Raw genomic sequence first — 22,232 nt, forward strand, 5'->3', positions numbered from 1 at the left:
GCATTTAATTTAGGTTGCTATTTGCCCCAAATCTGGGAATAAAGGCATAGATATGGGACTGCCTTCTTTTCCCACTATCCTTAGTGATCCCACTATACTTAGTGAAGTAGAGCTCTTGCTTCCCATGCCCATTACTTCAGATTCTGCTGGTCTAAAGGTCTTAGTTCCAAAAAGGAGAAATGTTTCCATTAGGTGATATAATAATAATTCCTTTGAACTGGAAGTTGAGACTGCAATCTTGCCACTTTGGTCTCCTTATGCCCCTGAATCAACAGGACACGGATGTACTGGATAGGAGCACTATACTGGATGGGTGATAAATCCTGATTTCCAAAGGAAAATGTAGTTGCTACTACACAATGGGTAATAAGTAATATCTCTGCAATGCAGGAAATGCTCCAGAGTACCTGTAAGTAGTTTCTGTAATTACAGTCAGTAGCATACTATGATCACCTAATTCAGGCAGGACTGCTAATGGCCAAAACTCTTCGAGAATGAAGGTGTGGATCATTTCACCAGGCAAAGAATCTTGACCAACTAAAGTGCTTGCTGAGAACAAAGCGCACCTCATTTTACTGTGCTTCAGTTTACTGCACTTCACAGATACTGATTTTTTTTAACCAATTCAAGTTTTCTGGCAACACTGCATCAGGCAAGTCTATCGGAGTCATTTTTCCAACAGCATGTGCTCACTTCGTGTCTCCCTGTGCTAACAAACTTTTCCATTATTGTCATGTGTTATGGTAATCTGTGATTAGTGATGGATTTCCTTCCTTCTTTCCTTCCTTCTCTCCTCCTCCTCCTTCTTCTTCTTTTACAGACGGGGTCTTGCTCTGTCTTCCAAGTTGGGGTACAGTAGTACAATCATAGCTCATTGGCTCACCGTAGCTTTGAACTCTTAGGCCCACGTGATCCTCTTGCCTCAGCCTCCTGAGTAGCTGGGACTGTAGGTGTGCACTACCATACTTGGCTATTTAAAAAATTTTTTTTTGTAGAGATAAGGTCTTGCTTTGTAGCCTGGGCTGGTATCAAACTCCTGGCTCTGAACAATCCTCTTACCTTGGCTTCCCAAAGTACTGGGATTACAGGTAAGAGCCACCACACTCGGCCTTGATCAGTCATCTTTGATGTTACTACTGTAATTGTTTTGAGGTGCCACCAACTGCACCCATAGAAGACAGTGAACTTAACGATAAAGGTGTTCTGACTGCACCGCCAACTGAGCAGTTCTCCTGTCCCTATCCCTCTCCTGGGGCCCCCCTGTTTCTTGAAACACAACAATTTTGAAATGAGGCCAATGAATAACTCTCCGATGGCCTTTAAGAATTCAGGTGAAAGGAAGAGTTGCATATCTCTCACTTTAAATCAAAAGCTAAAAATGATTCCGTTTAGGATGACATGCATGTCAAAAGCCAAGAGGGGCTGAAATTTAGGCCTCTTGCACTAAACAGTTAGCCAAGTAGTGAATGCAAAGGAGAAATTCTTGAGGAAATTAAAAGTGCTACTCTAGCGAACACATGAATGATAAGAAAGCTAAACAGCTTTATTGCTGATCTGGAGAAACTTTGAGTGGTCTGGTTAGAATATCAAACCAGCAACAACATTCCCTTAAGCCAAATCCTAATCCAGAGCAAGGTCCTAATTCTCTTCAATTCTATGAAGGCTGAGAGGTGAGGAAGATGCAGAAGAAAAGCTGGAAGCTAGCAGAGGTTGGTTCATGAGATTTAAGGAAGGAAGGAAGCCATCTCTGTAACATAAAAGTGCAAGGTGATACAGCAAGTGCTGATGTATAAGCTGCAGCAAGTTATCCAGAAGATCTAACTGAGACTATTGATGAGTGTAGCTACACAAAATGACAAATTTTCAATGTAGACAAAACAGCTTCCCACTGGAAGAAGATTATGGCCATCTAGGACTTTCACAGCTAGAGAGGAGAAGTCAATGCTTGGCTTCAAAGCTTCAAGGGATAGGCTGACTCTCTTGTTAGGGGATAATGAAACTGATGATATAAATTGAAGCCAATGCTCATTTACCATTCCAAAAATCCTAGGGCCCTTAAGAATTATGCTAAATCGGTTGGGTGCAGGGGCTCATGCCTGTAATCCCAGCACTTTGCGAGGCCGAGGTGGGTAGATTACCTGAAGTCAGGAGTTCAAGACCAGCCTGCCCAACATGGCGAAACCCTGTCTCTACTAAAGATACAAAAAATTAGCAGGGCATGGTGATGGGTGTCTATAATCCTACCTACTCGGGAGGCTGAGGCAGGAGAATCACTTGAACCCAGGTGGCGGCAGTGAGCCAAGAAAGGCGAGAAAATCGCTTGAATCCAGGAGGCAGCACTGAGCCAACACTGTGTCACTGCACTTCAGCCTGAGTGACAAGAGCAAAACACCGTCTCACAAAAAAAAAAAAAAAAAAAAAAAGAAAAGAATTATGCTAAGTCTCCTGTGCCTATGCTCTATAAGTGGCACAACAAAGCCTGGATGACAGCACATCTGTTTATAGCATGGTTCACTGAATATTTTACGCCTGCCATTAAGACCTACTACTCAGAAAAGATTCCTTTCAAAATATTACTGCTCCTTGGCAACACACCTGGTCATCCAAGAGCTCTGATGATGAACAAGGAGATTCATGTTGTTTTCATGACTGCTAACACAACACCCATTCTGTAGCCCATGTAACAAAGAGCAATTTCAACTCTTAAGTCTCATTATTTAAGATACACATTTTCTAAGGCTATGGATGCCAGAGACAGTGATTCCTCTGATGAATCTGGGGCAAAGTTACTTGAAATCCTTCTGGAAAGGATTTACTATTTTAGGTGTCATTAAATATTTGCTTTATTGCAGTTGTGTGGAATGGATCTCACAATATCTTTGAGGTATATCTGTACTGAATGGGTAACAGAAAAAGGTAGTTATAAATACCAGCTATAAGTATATAAGTTATAAATACTTATATATATAACTTACATATAAGTTATAAATACCAGTTATAAGTATATACCAACATAACTGGTTACAAAAACAAAGCATGTAGTAGTACTTATTTTGATATGAATATTTTTGTATATACATATAAGTTAAATATTTCTGTTTTCATGTTCTCTCTTATTCCTTTATCATCTAATATAACACATTGTCAAAAGTAATTAACTTTTATTTCTCAGTATTTAAATTACAGGGTACCAAGGGTGAGAAGAATGAATATCAGCAAAGGACAATAAAGGGATTCTGTTCCCTCTTCTAGGAAAGGGATTAGTGTGTTTTTGCTTGTAGTGTGTTTTCGATTGTACATTTAAATGGCTGTATGATATTTGGTGGAAGCATGACTTTCTTAATATTAACATCATTATTTGGACAATAAGTCTATTTTGAGGAGATGTACATCAGTGCCAACTTGGCAAGAGGTGGACTGTGGTGGCTTTTGAATGTGTCAGTTTGGTTAGGTTGAACTACATTTCCCAGAATTCCTTTCCTGTCTGTTTCTGGTTAGGATGGTACATAAGGGAGAATTTTTTTGTGGAAAATTTGGAGGGGTAAAGTGAAGCAGCAGCCATTTCTAGTTCACACATCTTGTCACTTATCTGCTGGCTTGCCTTGTGGTGTGAGGCAATAGCTAGGACTGCATCTGCTCCACCTTCCCGTGAATTCTCCTTCAGCAGCTCTGACTCCTGGAGTAGGTGCAGGTGTTTAGATCCATGACAAAGGGCACAGGGCTTCTACAAGACATCCACAGAAGCAACAAGACAGAAGCAACAAGAACTGATATGGGCCAGGTGTGGTGGCTCATGCCTGTAATCTCAGCACTTTGAGAGGCCAAGGTGGGAGGACTGCTTGAGCTCAGGAGTTCAAGACCAGCCTGGGCAACATAGTGAGACCTCGTCTCTACTAAAAATCAAAAAAATTAGTTGAGCATGGCAGTGTGTTATCTGTAGTCCTACCTACTTGGGAGGCTGAGGTGGGAGGATCACTTGAGCCCTGGAGATCAAGGCTGCAGTGAGCTAAGATCACACCACTGCACTCTAGTCTGGGTGATAAAGTGAGACTCTGGAAAAACAAACACACATACACACAAACAAACAAACAAACAAACCTGATGTGGGTTTAAGCTTACCTTCCTGAACTCCAGCTCTCGCTTATGGGTTCTAGCTCATTGTTGTCTCTGCCACTTCACATTCATCTTCCCTTACCAACTGCCTGCTCTGTGAACTCAAGCTCCTCCATCAGATATAAGGTCAACATCCTTACAGAGATTGCTCAACCAGCCTCAGGTAAAGTCCCAGTGACAAATCCGTTCCTATATGCAGTTTGTCTTCATTATGTGTGGATTCTAAACTTACAAATTCACCTACTCACTAACATTTATTTGTAACCCCAAAATCCATACTCATGGCATTTTTGCAGTTATTTGCAAAATGCACATGTGCAGAATGGTGAAAAATTTGAGTCATTCATTCTTAATTAAGGCTGAACAAGGTCATGCCCTGCCTTCTTGTTTCAGTTCTTACATTGTGAACAAGTATCCTTTTTATAGACTATTTAGTGCCACAGTTTTCTATTTTTGTGCCTTTTTTTGGTTTCACTGTTTACAATAGCCCCCAAATGTAGTGCTGAAGTGCTGTGTAGTGTTGCTAAGCACAAGAAGGCTGTGTTATGCCTTATGGAGAAAATATGTGTTAGGTAAGCTTCATCGAGGCCTGAGTTACACTGCTGCTGGCCATGAGCTCAATGTTAATGAATCAACAGTATATATTAAATAAGGTGTCATTAAACAAAAACACACATAAACAAGTTTACATATTGATTGGTTGACAAAAATGTGACCAGAAGCTCACAGGAGCCTGGCCTTGTATTTCATCTAGGAGCTATGATTATTTGCTAATTCAGTGTTTTTAGTGACTTCACATTATATAACTAGCATAAATAATGAAAATTGATTGTATAATATTTAAGAACACACACATATATACATATGTGCATAAGTATGTGTGTGTATATGTCTATCTCTATGTGTATGTATAGTACCATATACATCTTCTAGTGGTTCTGTCTCTGTGGTTGAACCCTGGCTTATAGACTTATAAAATTCAGCTATAATGATAGTGAAACTCAGTTGAAGTTTAGGTATTAATGATAGTGACGTTTAATTGTAACAGTAGTTCTATACCTAGAATCTGAACTATTCTCCAAATTATTTTCTTCAAATATGTACACATATTTTCAACCTTAAGTACTCAGTGATTAGCTATCACTTACGATTGTTAACATAAAGTAGTTTGTGTTCCAAACTTTTACCCATTCTCCAGCACCCATGGCCAGAGCAAACCCATTTCTGCTATCAGTTATAACAAGATGCCACTGCTCACTTGGTTGAGAACAGTGAAAGTTGAAACCAGAAAGCTTACAAATGTCATTCTCTCTTCTTATCTACTGACTCCAATACAAAGACTTTAGGCTGGAAATCAATGCTATCCTTAAACTTCCTAGAGTCCAACTGCTCCTGACGTGCTCACCTCTTCACCTCTTCCCTTTCAATAGGCAGTCCAGTCTTGCCTTTGTTCCCTGTGAACATCTTCAGATCCATTCCTGCTGTTGCTCCTTAAATTGCTCTGTCTCCTTTGCATAGGATGCTATCTTGAACGTTTTCCCACAGTCCAGAGTCTGTCTGTCTAACACAAGAAGCAACTAAAATCTTTACATGAAATATTTTTTTCTAAAGTCTCTAGGACACACAACATCATTGCCTGCCTGTCATATCATTGAGTTGGAACTCAGAGACACATATCCTATGAAAGATCCTGTATGTCTGCCCAATCCTTGTTGTTTAGGTATCCATGTATGTAGGTCTTATCTCTCTAAGTTTCAACAGCAGTTGTCTATACTACTCTTGAATTGTTTCACCTATTCATCTTACCGAGTTTGTTGGTAAGCATTTTAAGTTGCTTAACAAATATGTGATAGAGGATTCTACCCATGCATAATATTACCAATAATTCATCCAACAACTCAAAGACAAAAACAAACTAATTCACAAAATAGAATTCTACATTTCATTAGCATATTTTTCACCTTGATAAACAACAGCAATCATATATCTCTTATCAAACACATACCTGCTGAGACTCGGGGGCAATCAGGTAGCATGGACTCCACTGATGTGTCTAATGGTTCTGAGCTAGAGACCCAATTACAACAGTTCTGCAACGTAATAGAGACAATATTGTTGAAATACAATTTAAGCCAAGACCAAATGTTGAGGAAGAGATTAATTTATCCTATGAAATCAACCACTAGACTGTATTCAATTTATTTTTCAATACACTTAACATTTTTTTCTTACGTAAACAGTCAGTAATTATTCATAATGAACATGACTGTGAAAAAGGTTTTTTTGTTTGTTTTACAATTCAGCAAATCATCTGTGCTGATATTAAGATGACATGTAAGGGCAGGGCATGGTGGCTTGTGCCTATAATCCCAGCACTTTGGGGGGAGGTCGAGGCGGGCAGATCACTTGGGGTCAGGAGTTCGAGACCAGCCTGGCCAACATGGTGAAACCCCTTCTGTACTAAAAATACAAAAATTAGCTGGGCGTGGTGGCGCATGCCTGTAGTCCCAGCTACTTGGGAGGCTGAGGCAGGAGAATGGCTTGAACCCAGGAGGCAAAGGTTGCAGTGAGCTGAAATCACTCTATTGCACTCCAGCCCTGGTGCCAGAGGGAGACCCCGTCTCAAAAAATAAATAAAATAAGATGACATGTAACCTTCCATGAACCATGATGCAATATATTTCCAAGTGAAGTTTAGATGGCCAAGCAGTAAACAAATAAAGGTATTATAATTAAGGGAAAATAAAAGAAGTATCCATTTTTAACTTTTAGATTAAAATAAATATTAATATGAACACAAGAAAGAATAGCCAATTTTTAAACTATATTCTTTGCGTAATACCAGAATAAATGAATTTTGTATTTACTCCTCAAAATCTGACCCATATAAAAATACTATTTTTTAATTTTTACTTTTACCTGCTTTAATGAAGGCTGTATCAAAATAGTTATAAAGAATCACCATCTGGTGAGTTGTAGCTGTGTGTCTATGGACACAAAGCCTCCAATATTAAAAATTAGGTAATTTTTAATAGTAACGATGTAAGGTAATGATTTACAATTCAGAGAAATAAAATAATCTATATTCCTTCTATACATTTTAAGTCTGTATTTGAAGTCTGGCTAAAAATATGTGATTATCATCACACGGTTTTTAAAACATTTCTCAACACACAGACACATACACACTCACACACACACACACACAATGAATTTCCAGACAGATTTTTTTTTTAAAGAAATCATCCCATCAATCATTTTGGAAAAATCGGTGATTGCTATTCTGGTAAACAAGCATGTATTGTGTATTTTTAGATGCTTGCTGCCCTGGTTGTGCACCATGGAATCCGTCCTCACTGTGGAAAGATCCTTGACTGGTAGATCAAGTGTCTTATTGTATTTCCTTAATTCATTCTGTCTGGAAGAAGATGTCAGCTGTGTTGCAGTGAGGAGAGAATTTCAAAGGCCCCAGTCCCCACCAATAAAGGCCGAGGAATGGCTTTTGAATAGATTTGTCAAGGCAACCCTACTGTTCTGGGACCAGGGAGAGCAGGAATAACATAAAGGAAGGGTTGCTGTATGAGATTAGAAAGTGAAGTTCACAAAGCATGGCAGATTTTTGTAAGAAACAGTAGATCAATGAAACTATTGAACTGTGTAGGAAAAAAACATGAAAACAAACATAACATGTAGTAATGTTCTTAAATGCTTTCTCTCTTTTTACATTTAAAATAGATAAAATATTAGTATTTTTCATGCATTACAAAAGCTTGGTGGTTTAAAATGGATACATATTCTATAATGTGCTCTCCTAATCTTAATTAGCAGTTGAATGCAAAACTACACAATGTAAGGGTAGAAATTATAAAAGGAATAGGGTTTTAGAAGATATTTCATACATTTGAAATAAGTAAAATTAATATTACCATTGATATAACACCACATCAGAGAGTTCTAGATAATGCAGAAGATTAGCACACAATTAGCCAGCTTTTATATACAATGTGACACTTGCTTGTAAGAAATAAGTATTCTCCAAAGCAGTGTCAAGATATGTAAATGGATGATTTGTTTTATCATTCATCACAGCCCCTAATAAATTCAAAAATCATGACTTCTATAGGTACTAAAAATAGGCTCCCAATGATACAGGGAGATAGCTTCAATGAAGAATGACTTTCTCTTTCTCTCTCTCTTTTTTTTAAACAATTCCGTCTTTTCAATGACAGCAATTAGCACTACCGACAGACAGGCAGCGATTAGGTACTGTATGTATTTTAATTATTATTCATCCAACTAGTACCTCCAAATCTGATGAAAGTCAGCTATTAACCAGGTGATATGTCGGTCTTCCTACTGTTCACCTACACTTCACATACGTAAAGCTACGTCTTATAGGATTTTCTAGTATTAATACAAGTGATGGCACATTACAATATGCAGACGATTAATCATTTTCTAAATTGTTACCTTAAAAAGCTGAACAAAATGAACTTTTGTCCAGTTTGCTCAGATCACCTTTAATTCAAACACTTAAAGCAAAATATAGGTTAACATTTTATGTTTGTGAAATTTCAGTTTTTATCTGGCCACGTGTTTAAGGCTTTGATCTCTCATAAAAACTGGACAGAAGTTGAACACCCTATAGTTAAAGTGAGTATGTCCAAAAGTTCTCTGCAATGACAAAGTACCTGTGTACAACTACACACATTTGATATGGCCATTTCAGAGTGTGTATGTGTATGTGTGTGTGTGTGTGTGTGTGTGTGTGTGTGTGTGTGTGTGCAGGGGTATGTGGCATTTTTACCCCATTGGGAAAATTATATAGAAAAAAGGGCAAAACAAGTTAAATGTTTGTTATATGATAGAGTATAATGAAATAAAATAACATAAACATATGCAAAGAAAGACATGCAGTTATATCTAAATTCAATTTGTCTGAAATTTTATTTTATCAAATCTAACTCCCTATTCTGAAATGTGTTACTATAGTTTAGAAGTCAAGTCTCTTTCGATGCTTTTCTAATACTTACGTATCCCTTTTTTCAATGCCTCACTTTGTCCCTATTCCAATTTTTAGTTGAGATGAACACTACCAAAGTGTTACAGGTAGCAATGCAGGCAGCCCACTAGGAAAGCCCTACCTGAATTCAAAACATGCTGGAGAGGGTTAGCAGCCCCTGACATTTATTCTCAGGTCCCCTGAATAGGCAACAAGGTATGTTGAACTCAAGGTACCAATAGTGCCATGCTTGAGACTCAGATGCAGCCTCCCCTAGTTCCAACAAACAAGCATAGAGAAAGAAGTCCTTGGCCAGGGCAGGCAGATAGGGACAGACTACATGACTAATGTTTCTCTGGATCTGAAGGAAAAAGAGAAAAATAGGTAATGTAGAAAGTATTTCTTTAAGCTAAGTGTTATCAGTTTAAACATTTTTTTTACCCTAAAATGATGATCCTATAGATTTTTGTGGTTGTAAATTTTCCTTTTTGTAATATCCAAAATTTGGGGCGCTATTGATATGGATTAGAAATGCCTACAGGCCACAGTGCTGAGTGATTCCTTTTGACATTTGAACCAAGGTCAACAATATTTCAGAGTAGGTTTGAAATAATTTTTTTAAATAAAAAGATTACAATTTAGTATATTATATTTAAAGAGAAAAGTAGGTAGTAGCTATTCCTATGCAAGGTGTTTGGAGGTATTTGGAGATGCTTACTGCCTTGGTTGAACCAGATTTTTATTCATTTTTATTGCATATGTCTGAATTGTAAATCACCATTGCTTTAAAGGTTGATTTTTTAATGTGAAACGTTTTGTGTCCTTGGACAAATACAACTATGGTTCACTAGGTCGTTTCTAAGGCCCTACACTCAGAGTTGAATGGTGATGGGAAGGGTTTACAACTATTACATAGAATCGTACATCTGGTGTGGCTGGAGAATTTCAGAGGCCAGGGGTATGTTGGGAAACATTTGCCCACTCAGCCTAGACAGTCCTGGGGCTTGAAGTAAGAAGTTCCTCAGGAGCTGCCTTCATTTACCTTTTACCTTTCCTCAAGAGGCTGGCTTAGCATCTATGCGTGGTCTTTTAGTTCAGAATAGGTTTCACTTGGAGTAATTGCTCAAAGTAGTACTACTCTTTGACTTTCTTTCTTTTTTCTTTTTTTTTTTTTTTTTTTTTTGAGATGGAGCTTTTGCTCTGTTGGCCAGGCTGGAGTGCAATGGCGTGATCTCAGCTCACTGCAACCTCCACCTCCTGGGTTCAAGTGATTCTCCTGCCTCAGCCTCCTGAGTAGCTGGGATTATGGGTACCTGACACTATGCCTGGCTAATTTTTGTATTTTTAGTAGAAACAAAGTTTTGCCATGTTGGCCAGGCTGGTCTCGAACTCTTGACCTTAGGTGATCCACCTGTCTCGGCCTCCCAAAGTGTTGGGATTAGAGGTGTGAGCCACTGTGCCCGGCCTGACCTTCCTTCTTTAAAGGAAACTGTTACTAATATTTATAAATTACACAAGTAATATAATATTTCTTTTTTTTTTTTTTTTTTTGAGACGGAGTCTCGCTCTGTCCCCCAGGCTGGAGTGCAGTGGCCGGATCTCAGCTCACTGCAAGCTCCGCCTCCCGGGTTCACGCCATTCTCCTGCCTCAGCCTCCCGAGTAGCTGAGACTACAGGCGCCGCCACCTCGCCCGGCTAGTTTTTTGTATTTTTTAGTAGAGACGGGGTTTCACCGTGTTAGCCAGGATGGTCTCGATCTCCTGACCTCGTGATCCGCCCGTCTCGGCCTCCCAAAGTGCTGGGATTAGTATATTTCTTAACCTTTGTTCTGTATGCTAAATTGGTAGGTTTAAAAATTAGCTTTTTAAAAAATGAATGCATAACATCAGTAACTTCATCACATCCCTTCTTATTGTTACAGATTTAGGACTTTCAAGTGCATTTTTGTTACATGGATATACTACAGCATAGTGGTAAAGTCTGGGCTTTTAGTGTAACTGTCACCCAAACAGTGTACATCGTACCCAATAGATAAGTTCTCATCCTTCATCTCCCACCTTCCATCTTTTGAAGTCTCCAATGTCTATTATTCTACTTTGTATGTCCGTATGTACCCATTGTTTAGCTCCCACTGAGAAGTGAGAACATGTGGTATTTGACTTTCTGTCTCTGAGTGATTTCAATTAAGATAATGGCCTCCAGTTCCATCCATGTTGCTGCAAGATATAATTTCATTCATTTTTATGGCCGAGTAGTATTCCAAAGTATATATCTCTATATATCTATATACATATATTTAGATATGTACCACATTTTCTCTATCCAGTCATCCTTTGATGGATGCTTAGGTTGATTCCAAGCCTTTGCTATCATGAAGAGTGCTGCGATAAACATACCAGTGTAGATGTCTTTTTGGTAAAATGACTTCTTTTGCTTTGGGTAGATACCCAGTAGTCACATGGCTAGATCAAATAGTACTTCTTTCTTTAGCTCTTTGAGAAATCTCCATACTGTTTTCCACAGAGGCTGTACTAATTTACATTCCCACCAACAGTGTATAAGAATCCCCATTCTGATTGGTGTGAGATGGTATCTCATTTTGGTTTAAATTTGCATTTCTCTGATGATGGGTGATGTCGAGCATTTTTTTCATATGTTTGTTGGCCACTTATACGTATCACATTAATTTAAACATACTTACAAAACAAAAAACTTTCCAACACCCATGCTTAAGACAACCGCCCTTTCCTGTAATCCAGGTTTGTTTCTCTTCATTATTTCAAGGAGTCTTGCAGAGAGGATAGGAAATAAGAAAGGAGAAAGAAAAGGGGAGGAAGTTTCATCCTGAGAGTTCGGAAACACTGGACTCTTATATTGCCAAACCACACTGTAATCTTCTCTATAAGAGGTCACACATTTAGGTGGGTTCCTACAAGGATACCTGTCATACACTTTTACAGTCTCTCTTTTTGTTCTCGTTTTGGAGAAGATCACTGAACAGCGGTAATTTCAAAGCCCCATCAGGAATGCTCTAATAAGTTAAATCTCTGAGATATTACAGTGTTTTCAATAATAACACATCTCATTTCTTTATATAGTACCATTTGCTTTTCAAAGAGCTTTCATCCTTGATTATCACCTTTGCTTCTCACAATATTTCATGAAGTAGATGGAATAGGAATTACTGTCTCCAATTCAATTATGAAACAGACCCAAAAAGATGGAGTGGCTTTTCCAAGATTATAAATCTTAGCAAACTAGCTGGTACATGCTAGATTCTTAATTATTGATTTACCTAGCCAGAGTCATTATCAAAATTTAGTTCTCCCATATGCTTGTTCTGAATTACTTCCAGTATGTCACCCTGTTTCCTTTTTGTAAGATATTTTGAATAGGCAAACCATTCATAAAACACAAGATGAATATAGTTTATGTGTTTTATATTATTTGGGAGTGAGACTGTAACAACAGTGACAGCTCTAACTTACCGAACTTTTTTAAAGTGCCAAGAACTGTGCTATTTCTTTACATATGTTATTTTCCAGCACGTTTGCAAGGTAGGTATTATAGTTTACAGATGAGAAAATCGAATCTCAAAGAGATAAAATAACTTGCTTCAAACTACAAAGTTATGTAAGTGATTGAGCTGGGATATCAATTTTGATAGGTCAAAATACAAAACTCTTCAAATTGCTTCCCTAAGGCTTAATTGAGGGAACTGAAAGAACTATCCAAGAACTAGGGCATTTATAAAATTTTATAAATTTTACAACAGCTATGCTTGCAAAGAAATTAATGGCAGCCTTGATTAAATTATGATGAATTCAACTACTGTCTAGTCAGTTAGATGGAAGCTACACAGATTAATATATTCTGGCTTTTGAAAGGAACACCTAATCCAGCTGTAGTTAGAAATACTTAAAAAGTAAACCTAAATAAATTTTGTTATATTTGTCATCAGGAATGAAAAACTCATGAGCAAGGATGTTTTTAGTTTGAGCCAAGTATCGAATTCCATACTAGTTATGTGTGTGGGGAAAAGTTACTAACAGCTCATTTATTAACCTTACTATTTATATAATGCTGGGAGCTTTCTGTGTCATCATCAAACACCTACATGTTAGAAAAGATTTAAAAAACCCATCTTTATATGTTTATAGTATTAAGAGGACTGAAATAAAAATATTTTAGACTTTTGCATGATGAAAGTACTTTTTCTAATACAGAAAAACAAGTGATAACAGACTGGTGATAATATAACGCTACTATGAAATTATATAGCCTAATTTTTCTATCTCTTCAGACATTAACTCTGTGGTCCTTACAGTGCACCATGAAGGCTGGTAGAATTTACCCACCACACAGTCCTATGTGTATCAGCTGAAGGGCCACCAGGTATTCTATCAAGAAAAACTGGAAGAAAACCAAGAAGGTCAATCAACTCATTCATACTATATAAGTAAATGATTTGATTAAACAATTACTATGGCATGGGTGGCTGATGCCAACTGCTTATAATACCAGAAAGATAAATAAAAATAAAAGAAAATTTCAGCTGGATATTTGTCATAGGAATAAAAAATATAACAGGCTGAAAGTTAAAAAATAATAATAATGGGAGCGTATTCAATGAATCCTTGTTAGTTTTCAGGTTCACCAGCCCTTAGGAAGTATGAAAAGAAGCTTTCTTAGCCTAAGGCTGAACCATGGCTAGCCCCTGGGTTTCTCTTAGCTCAAGGGTCTGGCATAACAGCATTTCAGCTTTTTTCTTCTCTTCCCTCTACTGGATGTAGTCAGCCAATCCATTTAAGAGTGGCACACACTGACTGCCTTTCAAGAAGAAAAGGAGACCAAGTGTACCTTATGCGTCGTTCTTGTAACTAAGCGGCACCAATGCTAAATAGCTGGTGGAAAAATTAAGCATCAGGGAATAAGAATCTCTTAATTCCATGACCTTTTTCAGCACAAGTTCCCACCTTAGACTGAACACTATACACACAGTGTTCTATAGAAAACCAAAAAGAAGGGAGGGGGGTTTCAAAAATATTGGTTCTTCACACGGGTTTTCTATTATTATTTTAAGCATGTCTAACATTTTCTATTTCCTCGCAATGTTCTGCCTCTAGAAAGGGAGTCTGAGGATGGGAGGTGTTACAGGTTGGTGGGGGCTGAAGACATAAAGGCTCACACCCATTCATCTCAGCACTAAAAAAAAAAAAAAAAAACAAGTCTCACCTCTCTCATCCATTCTCGAATCGTTTTGCCAGCTTCTTGATGCCACACATTGTGAACAGAGTCTGTCAATGCCACAGCAGTTACCTTATTTTTTACATCTGCTTCTCGTTGAATCATCTGTTTTAAAAAAGGAAAATAAAATATTGGCTATAATTGTTTTTCCTACTGGGTGCAGCCTGCTTAGTCAGAGATAACAACAATATTATATTAAAAATGAAAAAGCAATATGTATCTCTGGTTCAAAGTTACTCTTTTTTGCATTGAACACATACCCTATTCTTGTCCAGAGATGTGAAAAGACCTAACATTTTCCTTTAAAAAGATAATACCACTTAAGTCTTAGAACTACGCAGCTCTATTATTTTCCATGTGGTTTGACAATTCGAGGATTAAAGGGATCACAGGGGAATCCCTGAGGGTTTCTTTTACAAGTTTCTTCCACCACTTCCTGTTTCAGTGCTTCAGGGAAGTTAGTACCCAGGGTTCACTGTTAGCTACTTAGGACCAACTTCTACTAGTTTTCAGTAGATGGCACATCAGTAAAGAAAGATATCTTGCTTTGACTTTTCCAATTTAGTAATTCCTTGGTGTTTTAAATGCCCACAAAGATATTTTTCATTCAAAGCCCATTAATATAATTTTGCTTTCTAACGTATTTCTTTATGTTGACAAACGATTACATTTTATAATAACTTCTTCCTATAGAATGCTATTTCTACAAAACAAAACAGCTTCTAAAAATAACAAAAAAAGATGTGCTTGGCTTGGAGATACCGATGGATTCATCAGTGGTCTGCCAGATAAAGAAATTAAAAGCGAAAATTTCTACATCAGAAGAACTGAAAAAAGGTTTTAATCTACTACACTAGTGGCCCTAATTTGGTGTAACAAATGTAAGAAAGCTTTGAAAATTACAGTTAAAATATCATAAATAGTAACCTTGCATTTCACAATAATGTTCTCTTTTTGCTTCAAGTGTCTTTTCTCCCTCTAAATTCTTTTATTGAAAAAAAGAACAATTTATCATTTGCTGTTAATTTCTATGAATTGTCTATCAAAAATATAATAGTGCACTTCAAAAAAGAGAATTCTGAATGACGATGAAAGTGCATACAGAGAAAGAATATTGCACACCATGCTTATGATACCAAAGGATGCCTGTTGGCATTCTGAATTTAAAATGTCTCTCTCTCTTAAATTTTTTTAAGCCCAGCATATGCACATGATGTCTCAATGAATACTACCTAATGAGAACCCAACTCACTGTTAATGCTACCTCACCAACACTTCTGCACCTCAACTCTTTGTGCCCTGTGTTTTCTGTTTATATAATGTAAAAATCTTAAAATCAATATTGGTTACCAACATCATGATATTACTGCAAAAATTTATCTTGCAATACCAATAATACTTTTCAAAGCATAAAATAATACTCTAAATTAATACTTCATATGAATTATTAAGTAGTATGCTACCTTCTTCTGGATTTTATTTTACAAATACATTCTCATTGGATCACACTGGCACTAGCATATAAAAGTTTAAACCAACATTAGATGATAAAACCCCAAATTCCACAATAGTGAATCCATCTGGCTTATGAAGAAATTATATGTCCTTATTCTCATTTTCTAAATAGTAACACTTTTAGAGATCTAGACCAATTGTTGCTGAAGTACAAAATAAGAACATGCTTTCTGGTATTCTAAGGATATGCTTGCGTTTTAAAATATTTGACCTGGATTTTGTTGTGGCTGTTGTTAACATATGCACATTTACTTAAGACAGCATCTGAAGACACTAAATCTTGAGAGCCATTTGTGAAATGAGATACAATGAAGTAATGAATTGGTGAGGAGTTAGTGTTAAAATAGAAAACCTGGGGATTAAAATTCTACAAGCTGGAAAAATGCACGGTTGTTAGAGGGACTACCAGAGGAAAATATCTGTAGTCTGTTTGTCTTTCCGGCTGACGTTTCATACAGTGGAAGTGATAACACGCATACATCACATCACACCGTCACATTATAATCCAATATGATACTCTCTTACACTGTTATAGCATTTTACACTTTAAAAATCACTTTCATATTTTATTATCACAGGTGGGGAATGGCCAAATTCCAGAAGATCTTAATGAAGAGCTGTTTACAAATTAACCCAGTAGCAAAGAATTTCCAACATTTGACTGTTTAGGATTAGTAGAATTGTGAATAAGTGAATATGTCAACAGTCTTAACTTTCTGGACTATTTACCTCTGTTCCAGCCTTGCTGCAGCCTAATTTAGTAGTCCTGGAACTACTTGCAACTGCCATTTCTGTCCAGACCCTCTGCTTCTTGCATTTGTTAGTCTGGGTCACAGTGACTTAGTTACTTCTTCCACTGTGAATGAGCACTGATGAAAAATACCAGAGAGAGGCAATGGTGCAGGGAGATGGAATTGAGTTTGCTTAAGAGACAGACCTTAGATGAAATATAGCCAAAGCAAGGAACGAGTGGAAGCACAGCTGGGCAGGAAAAATCCTTCTACAATATGGTCTGTAACAGAAGACCAATAGTCTGGAAAACGCTCTCTAAAAGGGAGAAAGCCATATCATCATATCACCTTAGATTCTCTATAACAATCTAAGGTGGACATGGCAGTATTTAATTAGGATCCATTGATATGAACAACTTGAAATTCTTTGTAAAATGTTTTCTATATGGGCATATGAATATTTTTCTGAGGAGAAGATCTTTAACTTTCATGAGATTCTCAAAGGAATCTCAGTCTGTAAAAAAGATAAGCCCATGTGATCTAAATGTCTCCATATATTCTTGAATAAATTATGAAATATCCAGTAAGAGATCCCTTTGAATAATTACACTTAAGGTCAACATCCATTCCATTTTTGTTATAATATCTTCAGTATGGTATCAAGAGTTGGATAGAAGTGATGACAAATTTTGATACCTCAGACATCAACATCCTAAAGGTCAATGGCTTAATAGGATATACATTGTAAAGTTACAATTAAAATTTGCTTTTATTTGTCTGTGTATAATGTTTATTTTAATCTGAATAGCAGTTTCCAAATTTCAAAATAAAATACAAATTAATTCTCATTTTACTCTCAAATAATATGGAAATGTATGCAAAACTTGTATTATTTTCCCTATTTGTGGATAAGCAAATTGAGACAGTTTAAGAAACTAGTTAAAGGCCACCCAGACACAAAGTGACAAAACCGTGACTTGACCGTGGATATATGTCATGTTCTTTCATCTGTATTACACGAGGTCTACTTCTTAGTAATACATAACACTCTTACATAAATAAACTCATTTGATTAATTCCCTTTTCATATATACAGCATTTCATTCACTTGGACATTTTTTTAAATGGTAAAAAGATCCATATCAGTAAGGAATGTTGAAATTCTAAAAATCATGCCAACATAGAAATCAGCCAGGAGGAGAAACTGACAATAGCACTTTAAAATTATTACAGTTCTAAAATAAATAATGTTTAAGGTAAGAGGGAAAATTAGATATTCCTATAAATCATATTGATGATTTCAGCATTAATAAAAAAATGTGGCCCTGTTACTTGATAGTTTTGTTTGCTTAATTTTACCCATTTATCCATTCTTAGTGTTTTCACTTGAGCTTAAACATAATCTGCTCTTTCCTTCACTATGTGGCATGCTCCTAGTCTGACAAAAGTTTAAGCCACTAAATATCAAGTACAGTACTTTGAACAGATTAAAAACATATGCCATCTGTATGCAAGTTCATATTATTAACATTGTTGATGGGGTTGAAATTGAGGGGGGGAAATCTTGTTTATCATTATATTTTCTTCCAGAGTAAGAGTTAAAAAATTAACTAACAGTGACAAGACGGGTGAGTTCATCTGAGTATAACAGGAGTATTTGGTGAGATGAAGACCAGAGGACCAAAGGGAGGTGTGGGAGGGCCAGAGGCAGCAGGGGTACCTCTGCTCCCTTCCACGTAAAGCGCAGGCCTTCCACAGGGCTGCTACCATTTCTCTCCAGAAATCCTGCAGACCTTTTCTGTCCACCTAATTTAACTCACCATGCTTTCTCTAAGGTCCTCAAATGATGTACCTGCCTACTGTCTTCACAGATACCTGGCCAAATCCAAATGCTTCATGTCATCCTAAGCATTCCTCAATTTCCTTTTTGTGCTTAAAAACTATTTTAGCATTTCTCTGGATTTCATTTCTTCCAGAACTCTACCATAAATGACTTTCTGCAAAGGAAAACACAAAGATGCCTTTATTTCTGCCAAACTGAATTATGATTTAATTTAATTTAAACTGAATTGAGGTAGAGAGATGCCTTAATTTACTTTGAAGGCATGGAGATGTTGACGTTATGGGGATGCTCTGCCATGAAGTCTTTGGCATATCTCTAATCCAGGGCCTTGGGTTATGGGAATTGTAAATCCAACCCAATTCAATCTCCCAACCTAAAGGAGAAAGAAACTCTAAATTAGGTTGGCTTTATCCTAACCTAAAAGAAGTTGATGCATAATTTCGTTTTCCTGTGTTTGTAGCCTGGCAGCCATGACATTCAGAATAATTACTTCTCCTTATATTTTAAAGTCCAAGGAAATTCCTAAAAAAGCCAGTGTGGGTTGGGGTAGGGATGTGTATATGTGCATGCAGACCCACAGCTATGTTTGGATATATCATATGTTTTAAACGTGTTTTTGAAAAAATATTTTAAAGTCTTCCATCAGCAAAAGCTATTACTTTCTTTTTAAATTATGACATGTGTTACACATATGTACTGTGAGGGTTACGGCATGTGAATTACTTGTACAGGAAATAATATTCTGAGAAGAAAATCAGATAACACATATTTGCATCAGATTAGGATCTGACACTACTGTACGTTTATAAATCCAAGGATCATTACTACCGTATGAGCATGAATGAATCATCACTCTGGTTAATAGCACAGTTGAGGTTTGAGATGCCTTTAAAAAAAAATACATGTATATAAATAGATTAGCTCCCTCTAGAGCTCCTTGAGTTAAAATTTCAGATTAAGTTGTTTCAAAGGCTTGAAAAGTATAAAATGCTGGTACCTTTTCACACTTTCATTATGCAGATCATAATTGCATTCAGTGCTTCTACTTGAGTGCAGTTTTCATGTGGTTGTAACAGACTATAATATTTTATTACAAATCTCTCCTATCACTTTACATTTCTGCCTGCATATTCCCCATTTCATGGTACTCTGCCCTGTGCTATCCAAGCCCACCTGGTTACAAGTGTGCCCTGTACCACGATGACTTATCAGCTAACTCTGGGTTTGGCAGTCTTTTCTCTTAGGGTCAGAGACTACTTTGTATTCTTCTTCCTGAAGATTCTTTTGGACAAGTCTATCCCAACAGAATGCTACTAACACAATCTTTGGTGTAACACTAAAACCTTGATTCTATTACCTAAGGCACTAGCACCTGTAGTGATTATAATGAAATACACACACTTCGGTAGATATAATGTGAAGACCAAACTGCCCAGCAGGAAATTCAGATGAGTATGACATTCAACTCTCCTGTTGCTTGCAGTTCACACCTTTAATCTGCATTCACAATTTCTATTTTGAAAGTAGAAGCTTCGGAAATAAAGTGAGATAGTTAAATTCAAGGATAGTGGAGTCCGATTCTCTGGGTTCAAGTTCATGCTCTGCCACTTCTAGTAATGATACTTTGAGTAAATTATTTTTCTGTACTTCAGTTTTATCAGGTGAATGTCACGGGAGATGATAAATCCATGTAAGTCATAGGATTATTTTGAGTATTAAATGAACAAACTGTAAAGCAATTAGCAGAGGAAATGGCACACAGTACACAATTATAACAGGTCATCCCACAAAAATATGCAATGTAAACTATTCTAAATCTTTAAAAAGTGCATTATCCTCACTCATATAGAGGAAGCTAACAGAAGTATAGTTTATAAATGCACTTAATGACAAATATTACTTTAAAAAAGGCACAGGGCCACAAAGAAAATATGTACAAAGGGCTACTTTTTCCTTTGATTATGCGGTGTAAGACTTCTATAACTGCATGGCTAAGAAGCACTAAGACCTGATGATTGTGTGTATTTAAAATCCTGTCATCAGCATACTAGACCAGTCATATCACCATGCACTTGACAATGAAAACGGAATTGGTGAAGCAATACTGTGGTAGTTCTACTTTCCTCCCACCAGTGAACCCTTTCAGAATAGCTTGAGCTGGCAACGAAGCACGAAGCCACGGCTCAGTAGTGCCACGCCGGGGGAGAGTCCCTTTACCACCTTGTTTTCGACATAGAGGTGGTGTAAATGACTGTATTTTTTTAAAAAAAGATAATCACAGAGATATAGAGTATGTCCAGAGGAAGGCAGTATAGTGTTATAGTTAAAAGCATGCATAGGCTTTAGAATTAGACGTGCTTAGATTTTAATTTTTGGTTAATAGTCTCTTCATAGGGCTGCTGAAGCATAAAGGAGATAAGGCACCTAAGAAATCAATAATGTCAGTTATTATTATTACCTTGACATTCATCTCTAATTTCTAAAATGTAACCTACCTTTTAGATGTGGTATCTATGTACTCTTCAGTGACATCAAAATTCATACTGATAGATAGCAGTTTTGAAGTATCATACAGCTTCTACTCCCATCTCCACCCCTACTTCCCCGATTTTGTAAAGTGATTTGGGCTTGCTTAAATATTTTAAAGGAAATAATTAAGTATAAATAAGATGACTACAGATTCCAGTTTGCTCAGAACAGTCTTGGCTTATGACTATTAAACTGGCATAATTAATAATAGTGTCTCCTTTCCCTGTTACAGTGCTCTGGTTTGAATGGGAAATTTAATTTGGTCATCGTATATATAACACGATGTTGAATGCTACCCTGGTAAACAGGTAAGGCTTATAAAGTTTCCTTCTGTTCAATGCTTAGCAATTTAAGCATATACCCCAAACCTATACAACTGTCTAAAAATAACGATGTAGGAAAACACACAAGAGGGATTTCAAAAGGTTTCTAAGTCCAAAATTTAAGAGCAAGCCTTAGCACTGTGCTGAGCCCTTCACAGATGGACAAGCAGTCTCACACCCTGGTTAGGTAAACATGGCCAGCTGGATCTCCACTGTAGCAACAGGATAAGACAACATTCTCTTTTCCTGTGCTTTGAAGCCCTAGCTTCAATTCTTGCAACCTTTGTTTAATTTCAGGAAGGAAAAGGCTCTCCATAGGCAAGAACACCAAGGGATAGGGTATGTAAACTGAAACTTCTTGGGTCACATGCATTTATGAAGATAAGTCTCCAGCCACCAGTTAGGGAAAGGCAAGTTATGATTTATTATTGCAGGCGGCCAGAAGAGAGCAGTAATAACTTCCTTTTCCTTTCCTGCCTAGACCATGCTGCCACGTGCAAGCTCCCTCAACAACAAAAAAAGCATGTGTAAGATAGGTTTAAAATAAAAAGAAAAGGAAAAAAAAAAAAAGCAAACATTACGTGATTGACAATCTGGGAGTTGAGAAAGAAGACAAATGCTCTACAAAATACATGATGTGGTGTGGCTGGGGATGGGGAGGGGAAGGCGACTGTTTGAAAAACTTGCTCTACCAATCAAGAAAACAGCTAGTATCTATTATGTAAGAGACAAGTTAATTGCAAGGAAAAAGTATAAGGGGTCACTTGCATAATAAGAAAATAGGATAAGTGATCATCATGTTGACTTGTATGATTAAAACATTTTATTATGTAATATGACTGACCAGAGTAGGCAAGATGTTATAAAATACAAATTTAAAAATTACAATGAATACATGTGAAGTAGGTACAGTATAAAAGTGTAAGTTA

The 22,232-nt window shown here is 37.0% G+C and overlaps 1 protein-coding gene across 7 annotated transcripts in view; it reads right to left on the reverse strand.

Annotated features, from left to right (window-relative positions):
• The window catches only part of FAM172A (family with sequence similarity 172 member A), a 484,753-nt gene that overhangs the window by 155,057 nt on the left and 307,464 nt on the right, over nucleotides 1-22,232 (reverse strand). For 6 of the 7 annotated variants that reach the window (XM_003899921.5, XM_003899922.5, XM_009208776.4 and 3 more), the window contains 2 exons: nucleotides 14,351-14,467; nucleotides 6,119-6,203 (listed from right to left, as the gene is read on the reverse strand). In XM_003899921.5, coding sequence (XP_003899970.1) covers nucleotides 6,119-6,203; nucleotides 14,351-14,467 — 202 coding nt within the window. Of the gene's footprint in view, nucleotides 1-4,009; nucleotides 5,675-6,118; nucleotides 6,204-14,350; nucleotides 14,468-22,232 lie in introns of those variants that run through there. The other variant, XM_031666762.1, reaches the window with a different exon arrangement.

The sequence above is a fragment of the Papio anubis genome, chromosome 5 (assembly GCF_008728515.1).
Source record: "Papio anubis isolate 15944 chromosome 5, Panubis1.0, whole genome shotgun sequence".
Taxonomy (NCBI): Eukaryota; Metazoa; Chordata; class Mammalia; order Primates; family Cercopithecidae; genus Papio; species Papio anubis.